This window comes from Pelecanus crispus, chromosome 11 (genome assembly GCF_030463565.1).
Source record: "Pelecanus crispus isolate bPelCri1 chromosome 11, bPelCri1.pri, whole genome shotgun sequence".
NCBI lineage: Eukaryota > Metazoa > Chordata > Aves > Pelecaniformes > Pelecanidae > Pelecanus > Pelecanus crispus.
In genome coordinates this window covers 3,915,194-3,941,946 of record NC_134653.1, presented here as the reverse complement: position 1 = coordinate 3,941,946, position 26,753 = coordinate 3,915,194, and the positions used below count along the sequence as shown (strand labels likewise).

General features: G+C 55.0%; 1 protein-coding gene across 1 annotated transcript in view; it reads left to right on the top strand.

The window, feature by feature from the left end:
- Positions 1 to 26,753, top strand: part of MPRIP (myosin phosphatase Rho interacting protein) — an 81,805-nt gene that overhangs the window by 39,391 nt on the left and 15,661 nt on the right. Inside the window, exons 5-15 of the mRNA XM_075718996.1 lie at positions 359 to 443; positions 5,001 to 5,211; positions 6,213 to 6,729; positions 12,655 to 12,796; positions 13,330 to 13,446; positions 16,003 to 16,059; positions 17,474 to 17,542; positions 17,769 to 17,858; positions 18,317 to 18,426; positions 22,862 to 23,447; positions 24,363 to 24,479. Coding sequence (XP_075575111.1) covers positions 359 to 443; positions 5,001 to 5,211; positions 6,213 to 6,729; positions 12,655 to 12,796; positions 13,330 to 13,446; positions 16,003 to 16,059; positions 17,474 to 17,542; positions 17,769 to 17,858; positions 18,317 to 18,426; positions 22,862 to 23,447; positions 24,363 to 24,479 — 2,101 coding nt within the window. The remainder of the gene's footprint in view (positions 1 to 358; positions 444 to 5,000; positions 5,212 to 6,212; positions 6,730 to 12,654; positions 12,797 to 13,329; positions 13,447 to 16,002; positions 16,060 to 17,473; positions 17,543 to 17,768; positions 17,859 to 18,316; positions 18,427 to 22,861; positions 23,448 to 24,362; positions 24,480 to 26,753) is intronic.

Here is a 26,753-nt window from a genome sequence, read left to right as displayed (position 1 = left end):
GGTTGGGATGATTTCTGGGTACTGTTTACCACATTGACCCTGACCAGATTGGAGAAGCTGAGCCCAGTTCCAGCTTGGAGTTGTGCTGAGGACCAAGTTACAAACCCCAGAAGGCTGGGGTTGGGAGTGAAATGCAGACGCTCTGTCTCTGGAGCTTGCAGGCAGCCTGCCCCGGGGGCGAGATGGGGCAGCGACTCCCCGGGCAGCATGGTCAGAGCCGCCTGTGTGGGGCAACAGTTTTGGGGTCCGCAGCCTGTGGGAAGCTGCGTTACATCCCACGGTGGAGCGCGAGCATCGCTCCCGTCCCTGCGTGCTGCCCTTCGGCACAGACCTCACCTTTTGCTTTCTCTGCCTGCAGGTGGCTGGAGATGCTGATAGTCTATCCGAGGACAAACAAGCAGAATCAGAAGAAGAAGAGGAAGGTAGAGCCCCCAACTCCTCAGGTAACCCCAGGGGGACAGACACTGTTGCCCGGTCCCTTTTCTCCCTCTCAGGGCCATGGCTTTGCTCTGCTCCCGGGGCAGAACCCCCCCAAACCAGCCGGACCAGCGGGCTGCCAGCCCTCTGATGCTGCCTGCGCAGAGCGCGAGAGCCGGGGCGAGCCAGGGCAGCAGGACAGTGTGAATTAATTCCTGGTAGTCATTTCCCAGGTTCACACGCTGCTGCTGCTGCTTTCCTGGCTGCTTCGGGGCCACGTTTTGCCCCCCGGGCGCTGTCTTGTGGCACCAGCCCTGCACACGCTGTCCCGGGAGCGGCTGCAATGCTGCATGGTCCCGTGTGGGACCGGGGAGAGGTGCTGGCTGTTCATGGGCTGTTTCAGCAGAAACAGGATGAAATTCCATCGGGCTCCGGTTACCCGCTTTGAGATGACCCCAGAGATAATGGGAATGAAAGGAAAATACTAAAGGCCAGGGCCAGGCTGGGAGCTCCGGGGGCCGGAGCCGGGCTCTCCAGGGACCTGGTGGTGGCTTCGTGCTCACTTTGACTATAAATGGTAAAAAGCGGGGCCGTCCGTGACTCACTCGTTCCTGCGGGGCTCCCACGTGGCCGGAGTGGGGGAGAATCCCACAGATGGAGAACGTGACCCCGAGGCCACCCTCGTCCCTCGCCGGGGCTGAGAACAGCCACGTCCCTGAGACTGCCTGACCTCCGGGCGCGCATCCCACCGTCGCAGGGGACCGGCTGGGAGGGCTCCTCCGGCCGAGCCGGGCTGTGGCACTGGGGGACTGAAAACAGCGTCGGGGCTCCCCTGAGCCCCAGTTTTCAGGTCCCCTTCATTGAAGTCTCCAGGATGGTCCTGGTGCAAACTGGACCATGGGTGGGTTTTGTACGGCGTTTGTTTGAATCAAGTTTCCACCACTTCACTGGATAAAGAGGTTCTGGGCAGTGGGAAAAAAACTGGGGGGAAGATGATCCTTTTTTGCACACCAAGCTGGAAGTCTGAGACACCCCTTGCCAAGGGCTGGGGTCGTCATAGTCCCTTGAGTCCTGGCTCTGGAAGATGCTCCTCCCTCCATGGCCAAGAGCTAACGTGTTAGGAGTTGCCTGTCCTCAAGCCCCAGGGAGGCGGCTGCCGCATTCGGGGCACCCCAGTGAGCTGATGCAGCAGGGCAGGGATGCTCACCCCATCCCTGGTGCAACACTAAACCCAGGCTGGGTTCCGGAGGGGGACGGGGCGGAGAGGAGAAGGGGCGCGGAGCCAGGAAAACATCATTCTGGGTTACATTTCATCTCCATGGCAACTTCTTGGAAATCGTACAGGATCCAAGCTCCTGAGCACCAAATAAGGGAAGCGGCTGCGGGAAGGATGTTGGCTCCCCACGGGTGGACGGGCTCCCCAGGTGCTTGGGGATGGGGTGAGCATGGAGCCTGGTGGCATTTTTCCCCGCCTTGGCTTGGGGCGGACCATCCCGCTCCCTCCCGCGTGAGCTAAAGCTCTCGCTCCCAGCCCCGTGGCACCAGAAAAAGCCTCAAATTCACTTTTGCAAAACCAGGCTCCATGTGGGACCTGCTGCCGGACAGATGCTGTGCTGTGTCGGGCACTCACGAGCAACCTGCAAAGGCAGAAGCAGCATCTTTCCTCTGTCTCCCAAATCATGCCGATGCAGGCGGCTGGTCTGGAGAAGGAGAGAGGATGCTGGGGAGAAAATCAGCACCAAATCCCCCTCTGTGAAATGGCTTCTCCTGAAGTTAGCTGCTGTTCAGCTCACTCTCCCATGTGCTGGAGGAGAAAGCCTGATTTCTTTCTAAAGACGGCTGCCCGCTAATCTGGCAGGGGATCATGTCTGAGAGCCGCTCAGGGAGGGACGAACACCTTTGTGATTTAAAAAAAAAAATTAAAACAATGGGTATTTCTGCTTTTTCTCACTCCCACGTAGTTTTTCCTTGTCTGTGCTACAGCAGAGCTTGGCTGCAGCCAGGAGCTCCTGGGGTATCAGGGCCATTTTCAGCTCCCCCCATCATTTTGTGTCTTCCCCCTGCAAGATCACCGGGGTGGGAGCAACGCAGGCGAAACTGGGAATATTGCTTCAGCTGCAGATTTTTGGACAGGAGTTGTTAGCTGCAATCCTAGAGGTGTTTTCACCTTTGCTTTGCAAGCAGGTTGTGGTCTTAGGGGAAAAAGGGCAGGTTTCTCTTGCAGCTTTTGCCGTGCTCCGGCAGAGCGGTGCAGGCAGTGGGAGAGACTGGGCTTGCTGCCTTTGCCTGCCTGCTCTCCCTGGGAAATCAAGACAGGATTTGGGGCTGAAATCTGGGATTTGAGGCACTGCCCTCTGTTGCAGGATGGGTTTGCGGAGGAGTGCGGCAGGCTCGGGTAAGCAGAGCATGCCCGGGCATACTTAATGCAACTGAAGGCTGGTTTTGCCGATTTTGGTGCACGCTCCTTTTTGGAGCTATTCATACCGCTGAGCGGCAAAGAGTTAATTTCTCTGCTTGCGTATAGACCGCTTTTTGGCCTTCATATCTCTGTCTAGTTAAATACATATCTACAAATAATTATATGGGGGGGTGTGTGAGGAATATATATAAAAATATATATCCTGAGCTGGTGATTAGCTTTGGGCTTTTGGATCAATGAATAAGAGAGTGGTTGAGGATGGAAGGGCCCTTGGAGATCGTCTGGTCTCACCCCCTGCTCAAGCAGCATCCCCTTGAGCAGGATGCCCGTGAACTCTGGATTGTTTACCTCCAACACTGCATTCCTTTAGCGTCAAATTTCCGAGGGGATTTTTTTAAAAATTGAGGTCATTTGCTGCTTGTTGTGGCTGTGCACTGAGCCAGGACCCGCTCCCTGGGAGATCCCCCCGCGGCTCTGGCACAGCCCTGCCAATGCCGATTTGGGGGTGCAGGGCTAAAACCCACCAGTGGCTCTGCTGACGTGGGAGGGGGACGGAGGGGATGCTCTTCGCAGCCCGTGTCCCCAGCCTGTGGCTGCTGGCCCGGGCGCTCCTGGATTTCCCCTGCCCCATGGAAAGGGAACAAGCAGCCGGGAAACTTCCCACAATCCGGAGACTTTGGAGGGCGGTTAATTGTCATTGATTTATTGGTGGCTTTAAGGAAAATAATCTGCTAATGCAGAAGCTTAATACGACAACAGCAAAACATCTGCTAGCGAACAAAGCCAAACCTTAAATGAGTTGTGAAAGCTGCTGCCTCTTTCGGGGCGTGCGCCAAACCTGGGCTGCCCGGGCTGCGGCCACCGAAATGGCATCGTCTTCTGATGGGCTCCAGAGCCCCTCATTAGCTAGCGAAGCATTTAAGACGATGGGTATTGTTTTAAAATAGCATAAAGCTCAATGCAATGTATTTCCTTTTTAAAAGAAGCAGCCTGTTAGGTAACCAAAGCACATGGTAGGAGTACACTATCCATTGGGTTTTATTCTTTTTATCAGTGGCCTGTAGCAAACCAGCTGTGACAGACAAACAACGCAGCTGCTGGTGGCAGGGAATTAATCTTCTCTTCCATCCCATGTCCTTTAGCTTGATTTTTTTTTTTTTTTTTTTGACATTAGTTATAACACTGAGAAAATTCAGTCCTGGCAAATGGGACCCAGGAGAGAAGCCTGGTGTCGGTTTGTATTTGTGAAAGGCAGCGGCTGCCCGTGAGCCAGCCCGCAGAGGGACCAGGGATGTGCAGAAGGATTGGGGACATGGAGAAGGACTGGGGACATGCGGAGGGGAATGGGGGATGCTGTGTTTATTTGCATCAATTACAGAGGATGAGCTGTCACCCCAAACTGCGTTTTGGCGGAGGTGAGGGGGCATTTCCAGGTTCCCTGTGAGTCAGGACCCGACAGACCCATTTCTCTGCGGGGTCTGCAGCGTTGCACGTGAATTCGGGTGCATAGCCCCAGGCGTGCATGCGGCTTTTGGGCAGAGCTGCTGTGCTGGAGCGTAAGCGGAGCCACACGGGACCCTGAACACCAGGGAAGGGCCGGGGCTTTGCTCCGCGCGGGGCTGGGCTGTGTGAGCACAGGATGAGCTTTTCCCAAGGAGTTACGTGTCGGTAGCCGCAGCGTCCTGCGCACCATGCCGGGAGGGGCAGTTCCTATCCGAATACAAAGCCAGCGAGCCCCTCCACTGCTGCAGTGCCCGGCCGAAGGTCTCCGTCGTTTGTCGGCTCGCTTTTGCTCTGGATCTTTTCCCAGCTGGATGAGTGGGGAGGTGCAGCAGGTTTCGGGAGCCCTCCCTGGGGAGGAATGGCGAGGGGTGTTTCCTCTCTCGCTGCGAGAGCGGCGATGGTCTCTTTGGCCGAGGAAGTCCTGAGCCACCTCTGCCGCCGCGCTGCCCTGGGGCAGGGTTTCCACCTATGAGCTTGTCCCCTTGGGAATGTGGCGGTGGCACAGGGCTGAGCAGCCCCATCCCCGTCCCATCACAGCACGCGTGGTGGGCAGCACCCAAGCCGTGTGGGACCCACGCCTCTGGAGACAGCCCAGTGGGGACCCTGGGTGCGGAGCTGGGACAAACCCCTCTAACCCTGCTGTCTCCCCCGTTCTCTTTAGGAGCCCGGTCCTGCTAAAATGGCTGTGACCAGCAGCAACATCCCCAGCGCGGAGAAGGTCCCTGCCACCAAGTCCACGCTTTGGCAGGAAGAAATGAGGGGCAAAGACCAAGCGGATGGGAGCAGTGGCATCAGCCCGGTGCAGAGCTCAGTGCAAGGCCAGGCCGGGGCTGCCAGCTCCCTGAAGGATCCCATGCTGGACAGCAAGGAAGGTGAGGGACCAGGCAGTGACCCGGTTTAGGCAGCTGAGCTGGCAGAAAACCACTGTAGAGGGAAAAGTTTTCTGTGGGTTTGGTTCCTGGAGCATCCCAGCAAGGAGCAGGAGGCAGACCTCATCCCTGCTGTGCAGGGACCGGAGCGAGGCATTACGGGCTGGAGTTCAGGAAGGAAAAAATTGGCATCACGTACTGGAAAATCACAGCGTGGGGCCCAATCCTGCCCCGGCAGGGAGATGGGGCTGCCTGCCCTCGCAGGCAACGTTGCCCTCACACTGGGGGCAAAATGAGGGGGAAAAAACGCCTTTTCTAGCCCCTCCGCATCCCCGCCTGGGGCACCCGGAGGGCGCGGGGCCATGCTGTGCTCAGCCCGGCTGTCGGGGCTGCCAAGCCCTGAGCACCGCTTCCTCCTCCGGCCCCTGCGTCGGGGCCCTGTTTACATTTGGCCTCCCCGATGAGTCCCTGGAAGGCGCCGGGGCCGCAGCATTGTTCTCCCTGGAACAATAAGGGCTGGGGACTCTTCCTGCCGGGGCCGTGGACAGGTCCTACACGCTGCGGCCGTTTCCTTTATCTGCCTGCTTGGATGGGGGACGCTTTCCGCCTGCTCCCCGCTGCCAGGAGCGAGGTGTCCATCGCCTTGCGCCCACGGAGCTGTGATTGATGCCGGGCTGGGAAGGACAGGGATGAAAATGTGTGCAGAGTGGTGACTGCAGCCGTCCATTTCTTGGATTGAAGGTTTAGGTATTTCATCCATAAGCCCAATGCAAGGGTTGGACCGGCATCCCCGGTTCCCTGCAGACTGTCCCACCATCTCCATGGGCATGAAGGGTGGTCAGGGTGGAAAAGCCAAGGGTGCAAGAGGTGGCACAGCATGGGGCTGGGGCCCATGCCGTTTCTGCTCTTGTTTCCTGCTCCTGTCCTGGGTGGAATCCAGGTGTTTTTTGTTAGAAGCAGAACTCAGACTTGAAGCCAAGTGTGCTGACTTTTCTGTCCTTTAGACGAGACCTCCATGAACGGAGACCGGATAGACTGTGGGCGGAAGACGCGCGTTGAGAGCGGGTACTTTTCCTTGGAGAAGACCAAGCAAGACTCGAAGCTGGAAGAGCAGCAGCTGCCGCCCCCGCCGAGCCCACCCAGCCCCAGCACCCCAAACAACAGGTACAGTTATCCCAAATCGCCCTCGCAGGAGCATGCCCGGCCCTTTCCTTCCCCAGGTACCCGATCAGGCGACCGAATGATTCACAGCTTCTCTCTGAACTCCTTGGACTCGAAGAGCAGTTGCCCCATGCACAAGGACTCCAGCAGCAGAGATGTAGGAAGGGGAGCTGAAAAATCGGGGCGTCCCCTTTCTTTTAAAGCCAGCCGGCAGTACACCACCCTGGCCGACGTTCCCAAGGCCATTAGGATCAGTAATCGTGAGGCCTTCCAGGTGGAGAGGAAGCGGCTAGAGCGGAGAACCCGGGCCCGTAGCCCTGGGAGAGAAGAAGTGGCCCGGCTCTTTGGCAATGAGAGAAGGTAAGGGATGAGTGGCTAATCTCCTCCTTGCATGCTTGCAACGGCGGCGAGGCTGGGTCCCCGCCGCAGCCCTGGACGGAGCAGGCGGTATTTGCTGGGTGAAGCCCCTTTGTATTACAGTGCTCTTGGGTTTAAGGATGCCCATCCACACCGACCAGGCGCTGGGATGTCCTTAGTAGTGCCAGCGGGCAGGTGTCACCCCGCCTGGCTGCTTTGGGGACAGCTGGCTGAGGTTGGTGACGTTTGGTGGCCGTATTTGCAAGCAAGCCCACCCTTCCTGTCCCCTTCCTGGCGCGGCACACGCTGGCAGCTGGCACCATTAATTAGGTTAGCTCTCTAAATGGTGTTAGTGCCGGGTGCGTTACGCAACTGCCTAATGAGCTGAGAGAGGTTTCAAAATGTCATGGCATTAATCTGGGACAGGAGAGGCGGCTGCAGTGCCGAGGCAGGGTGCAGCGGGCTGCAAAACAGCTTAGTGCGGAGGAGGACGGGGAGGGTGTCCGCACACGCGCCTGCAGCGCGCACCGGCGTGCTTGGTGCTCTCCGGGCGAGGCGAAGGATGGGCTCGACTTGCCCTGGGAGAGATGCATTTGTGCTGTGAGGGCAGCAGAGCAAACTGGGAGATGGGCCCCGGGCGAGAGGGCCGCCTGCCAGTCTGATTTTCTTGCCCTGGTTTTCCTCTGGGCATGTTCTCTCTCGCACGGTTTCAGCAGGCGCTTCTCCTCTGTTTCTTCCCAGCCCCTAAAGGACTGTTTTCCAGCCTGCCTTCCTCACACCAAGAGCTGGGAGCGGGTCTGGGGAGGGTGGTGCAGCTTTGTGCCGGTGCTACCAGTTGGCAGGAGGATGCCAAACCCAGCCCGGCTTCGGCAGCGCGCACAGCAAGTGCCAGGCTGGGGAGAAAGGAGAAGAGCATGGGTTTGGCTTTCTCTGCCTCGGGAATTGGGTGGGAGGAGAAGGATGCCACGCAGGTCCCCTGGCCACCCTGGCTGGGGACGAGGCTGAGGAAAGGCTGGTGACTGCTGGTTTGCAGGCTGAACTGGTGCAGCGTGTTGGCCCAGGTGTGGGCAAGATCGTGTCCCCGCTGGGTTTGCTCACACGGGACGCCTTGGCCAGCGCCTGCCCCAGTGTGAGAGGACAGCGAGTTCCTCCGGTGCCGGTGCCGACACTCCTTGCTCTGGCCCCGGGGGTATCGTGCGGCACTGGGATCCGGCAGTGAGCTGGGATGTGCCAGCCAAGGACAGGGAGGAGCAGATTTACAGGCAGATAACAGGGCCCCGGAGAGGATGCTGCTGCCAGAGACTGTCCTTTTTTAATGTCAGCCCCACTCATTGCCTGCCGACGGGTGCCTTTTCCCAGGGAAAGTCTGTTTTTCCCAGCCCAGCTGGGCTCCTGGGGCTATTAACAGGTTTTTACTGCTGTATCAGTATTGGCAAAAATTCCCCTATGTCAGCTCAGGGCCTTTATCAGAGCAGGACGGGTGTAGGGAGAGGAGTGGGCGCTGCACCAGGCACAGGTCTTGCTGCCGGCAGGGCTGAGCCCGCTCCAGCGTTTGGGAGGGGGGTGATGGCAGAGAGCAGGGCAAGGGGTCCCCAGCTGCTGGAGGGTCTGGCCAGGAATCGCAGCCTGCGGCGCTGGAGGAACATGCCCTGAGCAGGGCCGGCTCAGTGGGCAGTGTTTAGGGATGGTCATGTCTGCTTTCTCCACTGGTAACCTGGGAATTGGCTCGTGCGGGTGGCGTGGGTGGAGAGGCCGTGTGTCCCGGAGCTTGGGTGGACTCAGCAGGGCACGGGGAGGCAGTCCAGCGTCGCACCAGAGAATTAACATTTGCCAGCACCCTGCTCAGCTTGGCTTGGCTGCTTTTTAAATTTGAGTTTACTTAGTCCACATATCCCTCCTCCATTTTTCTCCTCTGAGCTCAGGCTGTGCTGTTTGAGGTTGAGCAAATACAATAACTCACTTCTATGCTGTGGGGTCAGCTTTTCCCCCCGGGTTTAACGCCGTTTCTAATAGTCCTTTTCAGTAACCCACTAACAACGGCCAGGAACGCTTGCCTGAAATCGCTTGCCTACGTGCCAACCCCATAGGTGCCAGCTGGGCATCGTTCAGATCAGCCTTCCATCTCTCAGTACAGCCAGACTTGCTCTGATTCAGTTGGTATTTTCGGCTCTTCCTCCCATTTTTCTGTTTACCCCCTGTAAATCAGTGTGAGCATCAGAGCTATGGATGGAAAAGAATTATTTTAGGTACCCAGTGCTGCATCCTGACTGACACACCTGTAGGCTTAGCTCCAGATCAAGCTGTTTTTCAGGCTTCTTGTCCTGTTTCCTAATAGTAAGAGATATTACATGACTTATGTCCAGGACTGTGCTGGAAATTTTCCATGTTGACCATTTATACCTGACGCTAACTCCACGCCCCATGCAGACGGCTGAGCTCACAGCCGCTCAGAAACATGAATCAGAAACCAGGAGATAATCTCCATGATTTTGGCATGCGTGGCGGAGCGGCGGAGTGCGAGTTCCCTCTGCTGGCATGCAGCAGGATGAGGCGCCGTGCCTCCGGTCTCCCGTCTCAGACCCTTCCCTAGGGCGAAAGAGCAGGGGCAGCTCTTTGGAAACCCCATGGATAAATCTTGAAGCCTGTTTTGCATGCAAAATCACAGCGGAGGGGGCTGCAGGGACAACCTTGGATGCTGGTCCCCGTATCCCAGCGGAGCTCTGCAGCTGTGGGGATAAATCCTGGCACATTTCAGGAAGGTGTCAGCAGCTTTGGGAAGGAGACCATCATCGGGTGGGGACTCCTTGGGGTGCAGAGACCTGGAGCCCTTTCCTCCGGGTGTGCGGCTCCAGGCTGCCTCCTGCAGCTCTCCGGGGAGCATTGGGATTTCTGGTTGGCAAACTTGGCTTTTCTTGCACACTTCCAGGGATGCAGCCTCTAAAACCGCGGCTTTCCCGGTTGACCCCACGTTCTGCTTGCGCTGGCAAGAGTCTGCTGCAGGGTCTGCCAGATCTGCTGTAGGAGCATGGTCGGGGAGGGCTGAGGAGTATTCCTAGCCTCGATAAATAGCAGAGCTGCCTGAAATCGCTTAAAACACTTTTATTCCTCAAATTCCTTCTCTGGAGCTTCTTGAGATGTAAGGCTCTGCTCTGAATGCTGCTTCTACGTGTAGAGAGGAGCGCCTGCTCTCCCGAGTATGGGCTTTTTTTTCTTGTATAACTGTCCTCTTCATTTTTGTGGACCTTTTGGAGAAATTCCTCTTCCTTTTCCTGATGCTTGCTGTCTTTCTTGCTGCTAAATAATGAATGAATCCAATAAAAACAAGCCCTTTCTTCCAATCAAAGAAAATCACTTTAACGATAGCTCGTGCTGGTCTTTATAGCTTTCCTTCCCACTGCACACACCCCTCCACCTAACAGCCGAGATCTGCAGCTCGGGTTTAGTGGCCTGGAAAAGATTAACAGCCTGCATGGCCGAGGAACTCCTTGGGACGAGCTTTGTAGTTGAGAAAGCACTGAACTGCACCGCAGCTTTTAAAAATGCTTCTTCATACCTGTCCACAGCCTTGTTTTGTCAATATGGAGCTGCTGTTCAGAGGGAGCAGCTCTCTCCTCGGCAGGGTGGGGAGGAGAGGAGAGCCCTTCCCCTCCCCGTCCCCCCAGGATCTCTAGCAGTAACCTCTCTGAAATGTTGAGCTAATGGGAAAAAAAACACGATTCTTTCCTGTAATCTGGATGATATTAACCCTTGGGGCTGTGATTTGGTTGCAGTGATTTATTTTTCTCCTCCCTTTCTCAGTGACGAATTACTGGAATGATTTTGATTTTGTTTTGTATGTAGATGCAGATATATAATTTCCTCTTCTGTTCATTCATTTTCCAGCCTTGTTTTCTTCCAGGTCTTGTTGCTCTCCACCTTCTCCTGCTGTGTTGCTGTGTGACGTGTCCGCCTTTACTTCGCCTGCTTCGCTACCATCTCATCTCAATCTCAAGCCGTAGAACAACCTGGTGGTGCAGCCCCTTTCATGAGAAATCAACCTGCTTTTGATTTTATTTTATGGTTTTGGTTGGGTTTTTTTTTTTTCCTCCTGATTTGTTTTTCTTCAGGCCTTCCCCTAATAGGGCACAGACAATGTTAATTCATGGATCTCTTACTCCCTCCTAAACTGAGACTCAGAGAAGGCTGAGCCAGTGTAAAAAGGGTTAAAAAATTGTGACTCCAAAACAGTTCCCCGTCTGTCGGTGAACACAGGACGTGGATTTATGCTCTGCAGGCTGGCTTATGTGAGCGGACATCTCGTGAGCAGAACATCCCAGGGGGACTGGGAGCTCTGTGCGAGCCCGGGATCTGCCCGCTCCCAGTCTGCAAACTGGGGGGCGGCAGGGGCTGAACAGATGTCCCGTAAAAACATCAGAGACATTGGAATTTACAAAGCCAAGTCTTCTCCACCGATTTTGTCCCTTCCTCTTTGGTGTGGGCTTCAGCGCCCGGTCCTGGCAGCCTGGCTCTGAGCAGCAGTGGGGGGGCCCCCAGCCCGCCGGGGGATGTGATGTGCTCAGACTGTTCGTCTCATTAATGGAATTTGGTGCAAATGTTGGTTAAAAACTAAACATCTCATGGTTTTTGGGTACTTAACCTGCTGTTCCTTTTTGTGGGAAGTGTTAAAAATGTTTTTCTGGATAACCTGTTTCCCCTCATGTGGTTGCCATTGTGATTTTCATGCACGTTAGAGGTTCACACAGAGCAAGCAGCCCCAAGTTTAGATGCGCCACACGTGGGTCCAAATTTTGGGTCAAGAACCCACCCAGATTGAGCTTTCTGGAGAGGTTCAAAATTGAGCTTTAAACCTCACAGCTTGGAGCTCAGCTGGCGCGTGTGTTGGTGGTGGGTTATTGCTTCACGTTCCCAGGTTGTGATTAAAGACCTGAGGTTGATACTTGCCCAAACCCCCGGGCATGCAAACTTAGACACCAGCAGGTCCTTTGAAAATTCCAGTATTTCCTCTCCTGTGGGTCAGCGAGCAGCTTTTCATGCTGAAATGGTGCTTTTAATACCACCTGCAAAGGCCTGTTGTTTGCTCGTTCTTAGGAGCATCCCATTTGGGTTTGGTCCAGGGTTGGCTCCTGTTCCATCTACATTTCTTCATAGTTCTCCTCCGTCCTTGGAGACGTGTGATGGGCCACCAAGGCGGTGTCTGAGAGCCCAAGTTGTGCTCCCTGCTGTCCGTACCAGATTTACAGACCAGTCTGAGAGGAGGGTAGAGCCCCGGGGTTTTGCAGGGGATGCCTTGCTGTGCCTGCACAGGGTGCTCCTCATCTCCTCATGCCTCTTCAGCTGGCACACCCTGCAAGCCAGACCCGTTGTCTGGAGGCACTGACGGACACTCCTCACTCAGTACAATCCTGTGGCCGTTACCCGTGTGGGGCTGAAGTTTTACAGGGTATCTCTTGCAGGGAACACGCAGGTACCCGTTACATCTGCACCCCATCTTGGTCCGATGTGTCTCTGCTCTGTGGCCTGGGGGGCCATCAATAGCTGGAGTGCTAGAGAGTAAAGACAAAGCTTAAGCCAAAGCTGCTCAATAATCCCTGCTTCTCAAAGGGCTGTAAAATATACAAATAAAAAGTTATTGCTGGTTTTGCAAGGGTTTTCTAGATATTTAAGAAGATACTGTTTGTGGAGCTGAGTAGCGTGAGGTTTTTCCCCACTTTGGCTGCAGGTAAAATGGTGCGTGTCAGATCAGGGCATTTTGCCCTGGATTTGTGCACACTAGAGCTTGCAGAGAAACAGGGACCAAATGCCAGGTGGCATGACCACAGACACTGGGTCGATCAATTCTGCAGCCTTAAATTTGTGGGATTGTACAGCTCAGCGCAGTTGCTGTTCTTGTGTTTAAACCGGCTCTGGTTTCCCCTTTCTGTTTTCCAGGCGATCCCAGGTCATTGAAAAATTTGAGGCATTAGATATTGAGAACGCAGAGCACATGGAAACGAATATGTCGGCTGGTGCTGCCCTTTCCAGTGAGACGCGGCAGGGCAGGAGCGAGAAGAGGGTTTTCCCACGGAAACGGGTAAGCTGCTCAGCCAAGGTCTCATGGTGGGATTTGGAGGATGGCACCTGGGATCCGGCAGCCCGGGATAGAGGGTTTAGCTACAGGGTTTGTCCCTGGGTGGAGCAGGGGATCTGGAGTCGCAGTCAGGCTCATGCAGGAGCCAAAGCGCTGTGTGTGCTCAGTCTGTGCAGGTTTGCTGCTTGCTGCTCTGCTCCCTTGGCCCAGCTGCAGATCAGAGTGGAAAATCAGGCTGTCTTTTCTCCTTCCTCCAAAGTAGAAAGAGGGAAACTTCACATCTGGCATGGCAGGACACATCAGGGTGGGGTGAAGTAACAAAAGAAACAGGCAGTCTTGAGAGTCCCGGATACGCTTAGATATATTGGGGACAAATTAATGCCTGAGAGGACCAAAAAAATGTATTGCCAATGAAATGACACTTGTTCTGAGCCCGAGATGCCCCTTAAATACACGGATTTTTGTGCCATGAGCCAAGAGAGTGAGACTCACTGTCCTAGTTCCTGCGCTGATCTGGGCTAACGCTGTTTACACAGGACTTCACTTGCGAAGGTGGAGCTGTGGGCTCCATCCTGGATGTGTCTGCGTCTCCTCTGTCCCCGCATCGCCGGGCAAAATCGCTGGATAGAAGGTCCACGGAGTCCTCTATGACGGTGAGCCACCGGGGCCGTGTCCTCTGCCCTGGGGCAGGACATGAGAGGCCCTTCCCGGGCAGGTCTGGTGAAAACTTTACTGTGCTGCTTTCCCCATAGCACATAGGACATAGGATACGCTCAGATTCAGAGCAGATTTCTGTGACCTGGCATGTTAAGGAGAGCTAACACATGTGCTGGCTTTCGAATGATGCTTCCTTGATGTTTATGCAGTTGCAAGTGGGTGTCAGCGGGTCGAAGGCTGCGAGGAAGGGCTGAACCTGCCCTCCTGAGCTTTCTTCCCTTTGCATATTTCAAATGCTTACCAGACCTGGGGGCAAACAGTACAGAACAAACACAAAATGCTTTTCTCTCACTCACCACCCTTCTGCAGGAACAAAATAAATACACTTGCTAATCTCTCAAAAAGATTACACAGCCATTGTAAATATGAGCTGCATTTTTCATGGATGGACAGCTCCTGTTCAAGGACTGCTCAGAAAAATGCAGTGGCTTACGTTTCTGTATAGCTTTTCATGTAGACTTGTACAGCCACGACAGTGATTTTTAAATTCTCAGTGGTAATAAAAAGGTGCAAGAAGGGCATATTAAGTGGCGAAGCACATTGTCTAATGAAGGCAAGAAGATCATGCTGTCAGTGGGAAGAAAACTTTTTCCTTGCATTAAGTACGCCTTTATTGTGCCACTCCTGCTATAAAAGTAGCAACATAAGAAAAACCTGCACGCCTGCTGGCTTGCAACCATGATTGCAAGGCTCTCCCCTGCCCGTCGGGTTCACCGTGTCAGATCAGATCGGTTATCCGTCAGGATAAAAGCCAGGGGAGAGTTCATCCCTTGTTAGGCTCGGTGGGTTACAGCAGAGCTGTGGCTTGCGCTGCGTGGGTATCTCTTCCATCAAGTGCTTCATCTGGTTTTGGTTTCTAATGTCTACACCCTTCAGTGGCAGCTGGTCCCAAATTTTTCGTGCTTCAGCAGCTTTGCAGCTTCAGGCAAAGCCTGTCTTCTCCTGCCTGCCCAAGCAGTCGGAGGAAAACAAAGGGGTTTCTGTGGAGGAGCGGGACCTGCAGGAGAAACCTTCCTGCTCCGGGTGCTTCTGTAGTGTGTCGCTGCAGCCCAGTCTGAAAGCTGCATGTACTGCTTAGCAGCGTCTTTCCTCTCTGGCTGCTTCTACACCTTTGCTTAAACTTTAAGGAAACTAAGAAGTATAGTAAAGTAGTATGAACGCTGCTAAGGAGGGATTCATCTGCTTTTGCAGAAGATTCTTGCCCTGTGCTTCTTCCCAGTTGATAAATAACAAGCCCATGAGCAACTGTAACACTTGCACTACTTCTGTTTTCCTTCTCTGCAAAGTGCGTGGTTGGGGAGCTGGTTATTTTTGATCCAAAATGCAGATCCTTTGCTTGACGCTCTCCTGTTGTACAAAAAAGAGCTTAAACAGGACCCAGACCCAGGGGCCGTGATCCCACGGGCACTTTGACAGAGGAGAAGCAGGCAGGTAGTGGTATCGCTCTCTCAGGGTAAATTAGGGCTGAGGTTAGGATGCCCAGCTCTCATAGCCTGCTGCAGAGATGGATGTAGTCATTGCAAATGAAATTTTCTCTATAGTTCGTTCGTGGCTTATCACTGCCTCGTCAGCAGGTCCTGGTGGGGCTTGGCGGGTTTGTTGCCTGCAGCCACATCACAGCCAGGGTTGCTCAGGCTGGCGTCTGTCCGCTCCTTCTTCCAATTCTCTAGGGCTTTGGGAAGGGTAAGGTGGCATTTACTTTCCCATGTGTTTTGTGGAGCGAGGCTGCGTTCCTGCCACCGTGGGAGCACTCCAGTGCAGGATGTGCTGCCCCACAGCATAGGTTTGACTGAATAGGCTTCCAGACCCCAGTTTTCCATTGCTCCCCTTGCTATAGGCTGTCAGATGCTACAGCTGCATTTCACACACTGCTGGCCTTTCCTCCTCCACTCTGCAGCACATGGAGCAGCTGGAGGAGCTCAGCCTCGAGGGAGAGAAAGCATTTCCACCACATCCTTCCCTGCGCACGGGCAGGGCTGGGAGGAAGGGCTGGTGGGAGTTATCCCACACTGTCTTGGTTGCTTTTCTCCAAGCTTCAACATCCCGCTGCACCCGCTTTGGAGGAAAGAGCAGGTGTCGTTTGGGTGGTGCAGTGCTCGGATTCCCTGTATTTCCAGCCTTGGGGACTCAGCCGTATTTAGAACCCTGCAGCTTTGCATGAATAGCAGATAGTTTTTCCTTCGTAGTATATGATAGAGGGGCAAAACTGCCTGCAGTCTTGCTAATTTCTTGCTTCTCCTTCCTCCGTGATGCTGGTCTAACAGTAGGAAATTGCAAGAGAAGTGCTAGGAAGGGGACAGCCTGAAGAAACCATGCAGTGCGTCTCTGTTCCTCCTGGGAGCAAACGTTTAGCTCCACACAGTATAATGATCCGATTTAACCGTTGCTGGTCTCTTTTATTGCTGCGCTGTGTTTTATCAAGCTGCTGCTGTTGTCTGCTGGGTGCGGATGCTTCCATCCTCCCCTCTGATTGCCCCTCTCCTTTCTTGCAGCCCGACCTGCTGAATTTCAAGAAGGGCTGGTTGACAAAGCAGTACGAGGACGGGCAGGTGAGTCCGGGGAAGGCTCTGCCCTTCGTGTCACTCTTCAGTGCCACAGTCGGTCCCGGTTTCTGGCAGCTGACGCTCGCTCTGACGTCCCAGCTGTGCAGGCTGCTCTGGGCACTGACGGAGCCCTGATGTCCTTGCAGGGTAGATCAGTATTGGGCTGTGCTCCAGATGGGAGAAACCAGATGTAGGCACTGGGGCAGAGCAGCGACAGGGAATTTGTACAGCTCTGGAGCCAGGCAGCGGTGGTTGTGTGCAAGCCCTGTGCAAACGGTGTTTGACTTGGTGCGGGAATAGCTGGTGCTCTGTCCTGGGGAGGTTTCAAAGCCCCACAGCTGGATATTGTGTCGTGGGTTTCTAAGGAGCCGGGCAGCTTGGATAGCAGCGCTGGTTTTGTGTTCCCATTCTCTATTAGGCTCATCTCCCTTGCGACCCAGCAACCTCTTTGGCATCAGTAATGAGGCTCAGATAAGGTCTCCTGAGCACCGGGGAAATGGCAAGGCCAAGAATTAAATAAATGCCTGTGAGTTGGCACTGAGGGAAGCAGCCGCTGCCGCTTTCCTCCTGTCCCATTCCCGGAGGGATGCGGGATGTGCTGCTCTGTCAGAGCCTTAGGGATGGGCACTGACACCGGGATGGCGTGGGTGCCCTGGCTGTTTGCAAACTGCCCCTTCCCTGGGTTTCCTTCCCTCCTGCTCAGCCCGTCGAGGGAGAATGAGGGCGACTTGCCCGTGGCTGTGAGTGCCATGGCCTGTGGCTCCACTGTGGGTGCCCGCTGGTGTGTTGGGCCCTGGGGCCCAGGGCACGTCTGTAGGCAGCCAGAGGGGGAATCGGCTGCTGGAGCGAGCGCTTTATTAACTGAAAGCTGCCTTGGGTAAGCCTGTGCCTCGCTGGGAGTGTGCAGAAGGCGTATTTGTGTAGAGCAAGGGCCAGGAATAGGCTCCAGCTCAATTTCTAGGTACTGCAGATAAAACATTAATGTTTTACTGCTCTTTTTTTTTTTTTTCTAAAAGAAAAGATCCCTCCAAGGCTTTAAGTGCAGCCACTAAAAGCATCGTCTTGCCAGCAGAGCTAATGGGAAGGCTCCGACTGCCCCCGTGACTCTCATGGTGTTTCACTGTCACATGCAGGGTTGGTGCTGCTGAGGGTCCAGTGCTCCGCCAGTGCGGCAGCGCTGGGGAAATTGGGGTCCTGGCAGTGCAAACCATCACTGCGTCCCTTGCACTGCTGCCTGTTCGGGTCTCCCCTTCCGCCCGAGAGGGCCTCTCAGTGAAGCCGGGTGCAGAGCTGGGAGGGGAGAGGCTGCAAGCTCCCTCCCTGCGGGGCATCTCTGCCAGATGACCTGTGATGAGCTGCCTGGGCTCTGCTAGTGGGGAAGGAGCAGGATTTTAACTGCCCCGTCTTGGTTGTTTCCTAGTGGAAGAAGCACTGGTTTGTGCTAACCGACCAGAGCCTGAGATACTACCGGGATTCAGTGGCGGAGGAGGTAAGTGTCTTCCCCCTTGGCATTAAACACATCACTCTCAACCCAGGGGAGCCCCAGGTGCTCCCAGACTGACCCCTGACAGCTTGTCTTCCCGGATGCCGAGGTCCTGGAGCGTTGCTCTTCAGGGCTTTGTGCTTCTCGAGGACCTGCTGCGTGCCTCCCTGCGAGCCCACCGCACTTTGGGATTGCAAAGCATTACAGCTTATTTTACCTCTTCCCTCTCCAGGCAGCTGACCTGGATGGAGAAATCGATTTATCCACGTGCTATGATGTTACTGAGTACCCTGTTCAGCGAAACTACGGCTTCCAGATCCATGTAAGGAAAACGTGGGGAGGAGAAAGAGTCCGGCTGCAGGACGGCCGATGGGGCTGCTCTTGCTGTGCCGCTGCTTGGGGATGCTTGTCCGTGGCAAGGGAAACATCTCCCCAAACACCTACGAGAGGCCACCCGGCATCCCCCACAGTGCTCCAGGGAGCTATGGCCTTGGGTCTGAGAGCCACTTTTTTGGTTCACAAAAAAAGGAGGGGGAAAGGGAAGGTTTTGTCTCAGCCTTAGGGTCTCAGCAACGGCAAAACTAGTGTTGATTGCTGAGAAACGCTAATTCCCACCGTGAGCGTGCTGGGGGATGGAGGGGCTGGGTACGACCTCCACACGGCCGGCGAGCAGTGCCCCAGCGCTGGGTGCTCGGGGCTGGGTGCAGGGTGCTGTTGGGGGTTGGGAGGGGGCTGGTGGGTGCAATCAGCTGCTCTGAGCCAGTCCTCCTTTCTCCCTAGACGAAGGAAGGGGAGTTCACCCTCTCCGCCATGACGTCGGGCATTCGCCGCAACTGGATCCAGACCATCATGAAGCACGTTCGCCCCACCACTGCTCCCGATGTTACAAGGTAAAGGGGGGAGTTTAGCAGCCCCTGCAGTTGTCTGGTTTGCTGTGCAGGAGTAACTCTTCCCTTACCACCTTTCTTTCCTCTTTCTGAGCCTGTCTGTTCCTGGAAGCTGCGGCTTTTTCTCACATCCCTCTCTGGGCTTAATTTGGATATGCTTTGTGGGGATACTGATATGCTGAGTTACTCTTACGCGTACAGATTTCAACGAGGGTTGAAAATGTGGCTTTAATTTGTGCATAGGAATATGAAATACTGTTCCTATATCAAGGCTCCTCTGGATTCCCACCAGGTATTGTGAAACCACTTGGATTCAGTTGTGCTGGGTTCTCCCTTTCCTCTGGCTACTGTTCAGCACGAGCTGCCCATCCCCTCCACGGGTCACGGCAGCACAAGCCCAGGGTTCAATTTAGAAGCTGTTTGGCTCTGATAAATTTTAAACTCCAGCCAGCAAATCATCTTCCCTCCTCTTTTGATCTTCCAGATAGCTGCCGCAGCTCATTCCCCTTACACGTTAGTAATGCTCGCGTCTCCTCCTGCCGTCAGTGCCAGAGGAAGGGACCCCTCGCTTCACAGAGTCCCTTCTGTGAGCGCTTGCGGCTGCGGGTAAAGGGTGTTTGACCTCCTCACAGCTAACCACGCCAGCCACACTCGTATGGGCCACCTCTTACAGGCTTCGTGGACACGGCCGCACCATTAACTCCGTCTCCTGTCCTTACCGTAGCTGCAGCGAGCAGGTTTTTGCCAGGTTTGTTCCTGCATTGATGGAATGGCTCTTCTCACCCGGTGCTGTTGACCTGGAGATGCTCCAGCCTCTCCTTCCCCGTCCCGCTTGGCTCTTGGCCACCGTTTCCCAGCCCTGCCCGAGCTCTGGTGGATCTCGCGGGGGTGTCGGGGAAGCCGCCTCTCTCCTCACTCCTGTGTATGTTTGATTTCCATGCAATCCCAGGAAAAACTTCTCTTTGAAACTATCCGTGCTGAAGCCCAGGTTGGAAAACTGTGTTCTCTCCTGTATTAACATTTTGTGGTTTGTATATCTCGTGATTCACTGCATGCTCCTCCTTTTCTGCACCTCGGATGGGAAGTCCTGCAGTTTCCATTTATTTTTCTTTCTTTTCTTTTTTTTCCCCCCTTTTTTTTTTCTTTAAATAAAAGCCAGAGAGAAGGGAAGAAACAACCTGGTCTTGACACTTGATTTCCCCACACTGGTATCTTCCGATGTGACTAGATATGAAGATGAAGACCAGCGAAATTTGAGGGGACCTCTCTGCCTTTAAAGAGCCAGATGTATTTATAGCCTAACAGGTTACTGCAGCACGATAGTCCTGCGCTCTGCATCTGCTCTGAGCCCACGCAAAGGGGTTTGACCTGGCTCACCCCAGTGAGAGGGTCCGAGCGCAGGTACCAGTTGGGCAGTAACTTGTTACGCTGCTTAAATAGACCGGGAATCTCAATCTTGAGCTGGGGAAAAGGGAATTGTAGGTGCACTGCTGTCATTTTCCACCAAGCTGGTTTCGGATGGGGTAGAGTCTGGCGTGGGTTAGTCACGTTGCTGAGAAGTTGTCGCTGTGAGCTGCAGGGCTGTGCCACGCGTGAAGCGGGGCTGTGCTCACCCGGTGCCTGCTCGCCAGCCCTTTGCCACGGCGCGTGGGTGCACGGGGTATCCCAGCCCGTCCCGCCTGGCTTCGGGCACGTCGTTAACATCCTCACCCGGGGAGAGGCTTGCGGACAAGGCTGCTGGAAAGCCGAAGGACAGACTGCCAAAGGCTTGTGATGGAGAGGTGGCAAACGTCTGCACAGCGCGGCCGGGGTGCGAGAGGGACGTTAGTCTGGATGCTGGGCTGTGCCAGGAGGGCGGCGGTGCTCGTCCCCGGGGCCAGTCTGACTCGGCATGCTCCTGCAGCCCTCCGCCGCGTCTCGTTAACCCGCTGCCGTGTCTCCACCGAGCCAAACGCACGTTTTCTTGGTTACTCAAGTCCTAATTACTGTTTATATTGCTGCGTGTGTCAGCACCTGGGGCGGGGGGGCAGGTGCTGCACTGCTCCCTGCCCTCAGCGGTGCCCTGCAATCTGCAGAGGCACTAATTACACTCTGCTAACGATGACCATGCAGATATAAAATACCCACAAGAAAGAAGGTGGCCGCTTCAGTGCTGGGTCCTTGTTCAGCTCCCCACCCCGATGAGGCTGAGTTCCCCAGTGCCCCCGCCAGTTCCCTGCAGCCTTCACGTGCTTTTTGCACACTGTGGCAGCGCGCTCGGCTCACAGCTTGCACCGCTCCCACAGCCACCTGTATTAAAAAAACCTTTTTGTTTTGACCTATAAATACCATTGTGAGGCAAAGACCCCCCCTTCCCATGTGATGTGAATTAATTTGGCTGGGACGGAGGAGATGTGAAACGCTTGAGCAGAATTAATAGCCGTGGGGCACTGGCGGGAGATGAAACAAGAAACTTCGGGTCAGTCTTCTGAGTCTCTTAACTCAGTTCCCAGCGGCCGTCCCTCCGCTCCCTGACAGACATCCCATGCCCTTTGGAAAGCAGCAGAGGAGAAATGAGCTCGTGAGAAATGTCACCTCTAGAAATGCTGAGATTCTTCCACGTGGTATTCAGAGCAGCATAATTTCTGTCTCTCAACAGTGTCCAAGGGGCCCTGGGCCCCCCTTTTTTCCTAGCTCTCTTCTCCATTTTAAGACTCCATCTCATCCCCGCTTTACTTATTTATTTAAATGCAGCTGTAATCACTAACTGACTCCAGATTGAGCGCCTGGCTTTCGAGTCATGCAATATCTTCTAATGGTTGAGAAGTGAGGAGGTTTCATCGTGGTGCCTTTTGGGTTTATTTTATTAGCTGCAAGTGACAGAGCTGAAGAAGGAATTATCTCCGAGCTGGTTTTAGCCTGTAGCTGCGAGAGTTTCTTGAAACCCAGCTCTACCGAGCCTGTGGTTTGATCGTGGATGAAAGTGCATCGGAAGATACTAGCCCTGGACCCATGCAGAGTCATCTCTTCTGCTCCATTCTTTGTTTTGGGCACATGCACATACATGAGGTTGTTGGCTGCGGGAGCTGGGGTGTGTTACCAAGGCGGGAGGAGAAGCCGTGCTGCTGCTGCTCCCTCCCGGTCGCGGCAGTCTCAGTGCATGTGGTCCCGTGGGTCAGAGCCCCGTTAGCGGTGCTTTGCCTGCAGCGAAGGGCCCGGGGAGCTGCTTTCCAGCTCTTTCCGCTGCGCCCTTCTAGAAAGCTTGTCGAGGCTGCGCTGGAGGCTGGAGCCCGGGGGGATGCTCTGGTTGTACTGGAAGGGGGGAGAGCCAGGAGTCAGCCTGAGCAGCAGGGCTGTGCCTCAGGAGGCATCTCGGGGGCTTCTGCTAGCAAAGAGGGTTCAGCAAATGCCTGCCACTCCCTTGGGACGGGCTTCCTCTGCAAACTTAGCATACTGCCATTTTCTTTTTTTAATTTTGATCTGCATGTTACAAGGCTGGCATGTCTACGTTTAGTAAGCTAACACTGCATTATGGATTATCCGTAGGTTGGAAACAGTATTGCCTTCCCCTATTACTTTCCCTGCTTGACGAGTATGTCTCCCCTCTCAACCCACCACCCTCTAACTCAGCACTAAAAATCATTCCTTGCTTGAGAAATCAGCGTTTTCAGTGACTTCCGTGGTGTGTTGAATAACTCTTGCTCTCCTTGCTGCACCGACAACTGCGCATACGGCGTGCAGCTCCCCGTGGCTGCCCGTGCTGCCCACAAGGCTGGTTTCCCCGGGGGAGATCTGTGCCTTCAGTGCAGATAGTGGCACGGAGAAGTTTTCAACCCATTAATACCCCGACTTGCCAAGCTCGAGGAAAACCTTCCCCCCGTTGCCCAAGACTTCTGGGAGCTGCTCTGTGCTTCTCCGCCCCGCAGCTCTGAAGCCAGACTGACTTTGGTGGGACTGGTGGCATCCTCCCCGCAAGCACGTGACTATGGCTGCATCGACCGGCGTGTGTGCATGGAGCCCCGCAGCCGAGGAGGCGGGCGGCGAGCCAGCCGGCGGGCGCTGGAGGAGCTTTCGAAGCCTCTTCCCCGCCTGGCAGGACGGTTCGGGGTCGCTGCCTTGGCCACGGGCTGCTGCTGGGTCGTGGTCACCGGCCCCAGGGCGGCTGCCGAGGAGGAGCGAGGTTGGGATCGGCTGCTCTCCGGGGGCCGGGGGGTGCCCAGGAGCAGCCGGGGCTGCTTGCATCAAGGCTTTGCACACCAGCGTGACCCCGGGGAAGGGCAGCGGCGGCTCCTGTGCCCGAGAGGCGACGGGAGATGGAGGGGCAGGGGGGCACCCACATGGCATTGGCTTGGGCTTCCAGCAGCCCCTTTCCACCCAGCTCTTCGAGGCATGCATGGGAGCGCCTGGCCGCCTTGAGCACCCACTGATGCTTTCCTTCACCTTCTCTCTGTCCTCACAGCTCCCTGCCAGAAGAGAAGAGTAAAACAAGCTCTTCCTTCGAGACTGGTCCAAAGCCGAGCGAGAAGCCAGATGCGGAACAAGCTGAGCTGGACCCGGAGCAGAAGCGGAGCCGTGCCCGGGAGCGCCGGCGAGAAGGACGGTCCAAGACCTTTGACTGGGCCGAATTTCGCCCCATCCAGCAAGCCCTGGCGCAGGAGCGTGCAAACGCTGCAGACTCCTCCAAGAGCGGTTCTGCCGCCTTCCCCAGGGACGCCGGTGCCACCGACTCCGACCCAGGAGAGCTGGAGCGGGAGCGGGCCCGCCGGCGGGAGGAGCGGCGCAAGCGCTTCGAGATGATCGATACTGTGGATGGGGCAGGGTCGGAAGAGGCGCTCAGGATGGAGGTGGACCGGATCCTGCCCGTCCCAGCGGACATCAAACCACAAAACGTCCATGTGGAGATCGAGCAGCGCTGGCACCAGGTGGAGACCACCCCGCTGCGGGAGGAGAAGCAGATCCCCATTGCACCCCTGCACCTCGCCCACACCGAGGACCGGGACGAGGGGCTGACGAAGCAGCACTTGACCACGCTGCTGGAGAAGGAGGTAAAGCGGGGTGCGCGGGGTGCAGGCTGCCTGCCGAAATGGCCTTCAGGCTGCTGCAGGAACTGTAGGAAGCCTGAACAAGGCTTAAAAAAGCTGCATTTATTCCCACTTTGTAATAGGAACGAATGGGGATGCTGTAGGGTCCCCTGGGGAGCTGGCAGGGCACAGATCCGTGTCCGTTCCCGTACGGCTCTGCCGGCAGTTTTCACATTCCCACGGCTGCAGAAAGGGCTGTTCTTGCAAGGGTGGTACTTCATTACCCTCTCCCAGCCCATGCAGCCTACGCTTTCGTTGGTTGTTGGCCAGCCTGCCTCTGATGAGATGGGTACAACTGATGCATATTAACCAGACTCTAAATTCGAGCCCATAATTCTGTGTGCCTCTGTAGCTGTAGAGACTTGTGTCTGCAGTTATGTCTACAAAAATATAAACTGGCTTGAATTGTAGCACACACCACAAAGGTTCCCTTTTTGTGGAGCCTACGTCAAGCAGTCTTCCGATTTTAGGAAAAGAAAGGTGGAGACTCAGCTCACTTGGAAGAGGTCCATGCCTGGGATAACAAAGGTTGTTTTTAGTTGGGATTAAGGTGTATTAGCAGGAATGAAAGGGGTGCAGGTGTGGAGTAACCAGGAGTATCACCGATCTGAACCGGGCTGGGATTTGCCTGGGTCATGCCTGGCACAAGCTGGTGCCGTTCATCGTTTGCTACAGTGAGCTTTACGAATTAAACTAAGGCATAACTTAATTCTTTCAGGGGGGAGGGATTTTGCCTGGCAAAATGAAATGCAGATCCCGGAGCAGAGCGGAACAGCGGTGCCCCATTCATTCTGCTCTATGTCCCCTCCGAGCCGCTTGCTCCTTATGGCCGACCCTCTGCCCACTCCCTGGACGCTGTCTCTGTTCATGTCCCTGCAGCTGGAGCAGAAGCAGAAGGAGGCCCTGGAGCTCCTGGAGCAGAACCGGCACCTGCAGGACCAGCTGAAAGTGGCACTGGGCCGGGAGCAGAGTGCCCGGGAGGGCTACGTGTTGCAGGTAGGAGAGCAGGGAGGAGAGAAATCGGCCGGAATTCCTCTGTGCCCAAGGGGGACCCTTGGTGGGCTTCGGTCCAGGGTGTTTGTGGGGGCATCCTGGTTGACGCAGAGATACGCACCACTGAGTGGGCTCCAAGAGATTTGACCTTCTTGCGAATATTGCTAATTCTGTAGCCTTACCAGGATCATCTGCTTAATGAAACCTCTGATCTGGGATGCGGTAGACAGAAGATAGCATTAACTACTGGTGTCCCTGAGGGAAAACAAAACACAGCCATGGTAGACAGATGGGACCTCAGCAAAGTCCGCCTCTGATCCATCCTATACTGTGTTTGCCTATGCAACAGCTGCTTCCCTCTTTCTGTGCTCCAGATATTCCCCTCAGGCAGTGGGGTGCACATAAGGCTTTCTAATCATCTTGTAGCCCAGCAGTTGCTCCTGGCCAGGGAATTTGTGTGGCGGTTATGTGGGCAAACACAGAGCATGCAGGCATATCTCCCGGGCCCGTTCCCTGCAGCCAGAGCAGGATTTGCACCGGGACAACCTGTTGTCTTGGATCACTTTGGTAGTTTCTTCTGTTCCAAGATGCCTTTCCTCAGCAAAGCCTAGAATTGTGTTTTGGAGGTTCTGGCAAAAGAGATGGGAGAGTTTCTTGGAAAGCCTTTCCTCCCCTCCTCCAAATAAAGCAGACTTCTTCCGTCCATGCCTGGAGGAGCCGTGATGCCTGCAGGGCAGCTTCTTGCTGCTCTCATGGGTCCGTAGTCCTGTTTTGTGCAGGGGCAGCATTTTGACCTGCTCAAATCTACTTGACCAAACTGGCTCTGGAGCGAAGAGGCCGTGCGTGGCTGCATGCTGCACTCCCGTAGCAGTAAACCCACTGTCGACACTGAACCTTGCATCCTTATTTCTCACGGGAGAAATTTCCCCCGAAGAAGTTGCACAGGCAGTGGAGCCAGCCCAGGTAGAGGGGCATCTTGCCTTCCTTGTCAGTGATCTCCTTGGAGGAGTTATTAATGCATTTATTTCTGGAGTCCCCGAGCTGACAGTGCTTGCTTGGATGAGTTCCATTTTCACTTGGCAGTGTTGGAAGATGAGCTAACTCCCACTTCCCTGGGGCAAAGGCATCCGACCTCCCTTTGCCTGGAGCCCAGAAAAATCGGGGAATGGGGCTAAAAGCTGGATGCTGAATCCACCATCAGATTGGCCATGTTGAAGTTGGCTGTAGTGCCTTGATATGAGGAGAGGGGGCAAGAGGGGAAGTCTGCAGAAGGGCTGAGCAAATCATCACTGCAGTGAGAAGTGACCCATACTTTGACCTAGAAGTTGGAGAGGTTTTTTGGAAGGGTTGGAGGCTTTTGCTTGCTCCAGTCTAATTGTTCTGGGGATTTCCCATATGTTTCTCCAGGAGCAGAGGGATTAAGGTCTTGTGGCAGAAGGGAGTAACCCCACCAAACCCTGCTGGGGTGGAGGGAGTGGAATTGCTGGGGGGTGGGTCTGCAGCCCCAGACTGCGGGCAAACAGCACAGCATTTTTTTGGACGGACCCTCTGAATTTCATGTGCCCCCCCACCTCCATCATGCCTAATTTTGGAGAGGTTCCTACGTTGTCCATGGGGAGGGACGATGTAGGAGCCTGAGTGCTGCCAGCCCATCCCTCCTGAGCTTCCTGGGGGGCACCAAGCCCTCCTTGGCAGCATGGCCAGCCCCATACGGCCCCCCGAGCACTGCCCCAACATAGAAGACGCTGCACGTTTCGTAAGGCAGCCGCTGAGATACCCACCCTGATGCATGTGCCGTGCACCGAAGCCTCTCCAGCCTTGTGTAACCCCTCTCTCGCTCTGACCTTCCTTGGGACGGGGCACCCCAACTTCGAACCCTACTGGGAGAAACAGCGGGGGCTCCTGCTCCTCGCAAACGGACTGGAGATGTCCCCTGGCTCCGGTCACGGTGGGCGGGAGGGGTCACGTACTAACCTGTCCTGGGCAGATGTTCTTGCATGTTTTTGGTGTAAAGCATGAAATTTAACTTAACATAACTGAGTGTCACATCTGTGGGCTTTCCTTATCAGCAACCAGAGTACAGCAAGGCAGGCCAAATTCCTAGGCTTAACGCTGTGCTTCTCTCGCCTCTTCCTGTCTTTGTGTTTTTTTTAAAGACACATAATTTCTGTCGCCTTTTGCATGACTCTCTGTGAGTTTTCTCTTTGCATGCTACATTGCTTTGGTTTGAGTCTCACAAAGGTTGGTTTCTTTTATTTTACGTTCTCATCACACCTT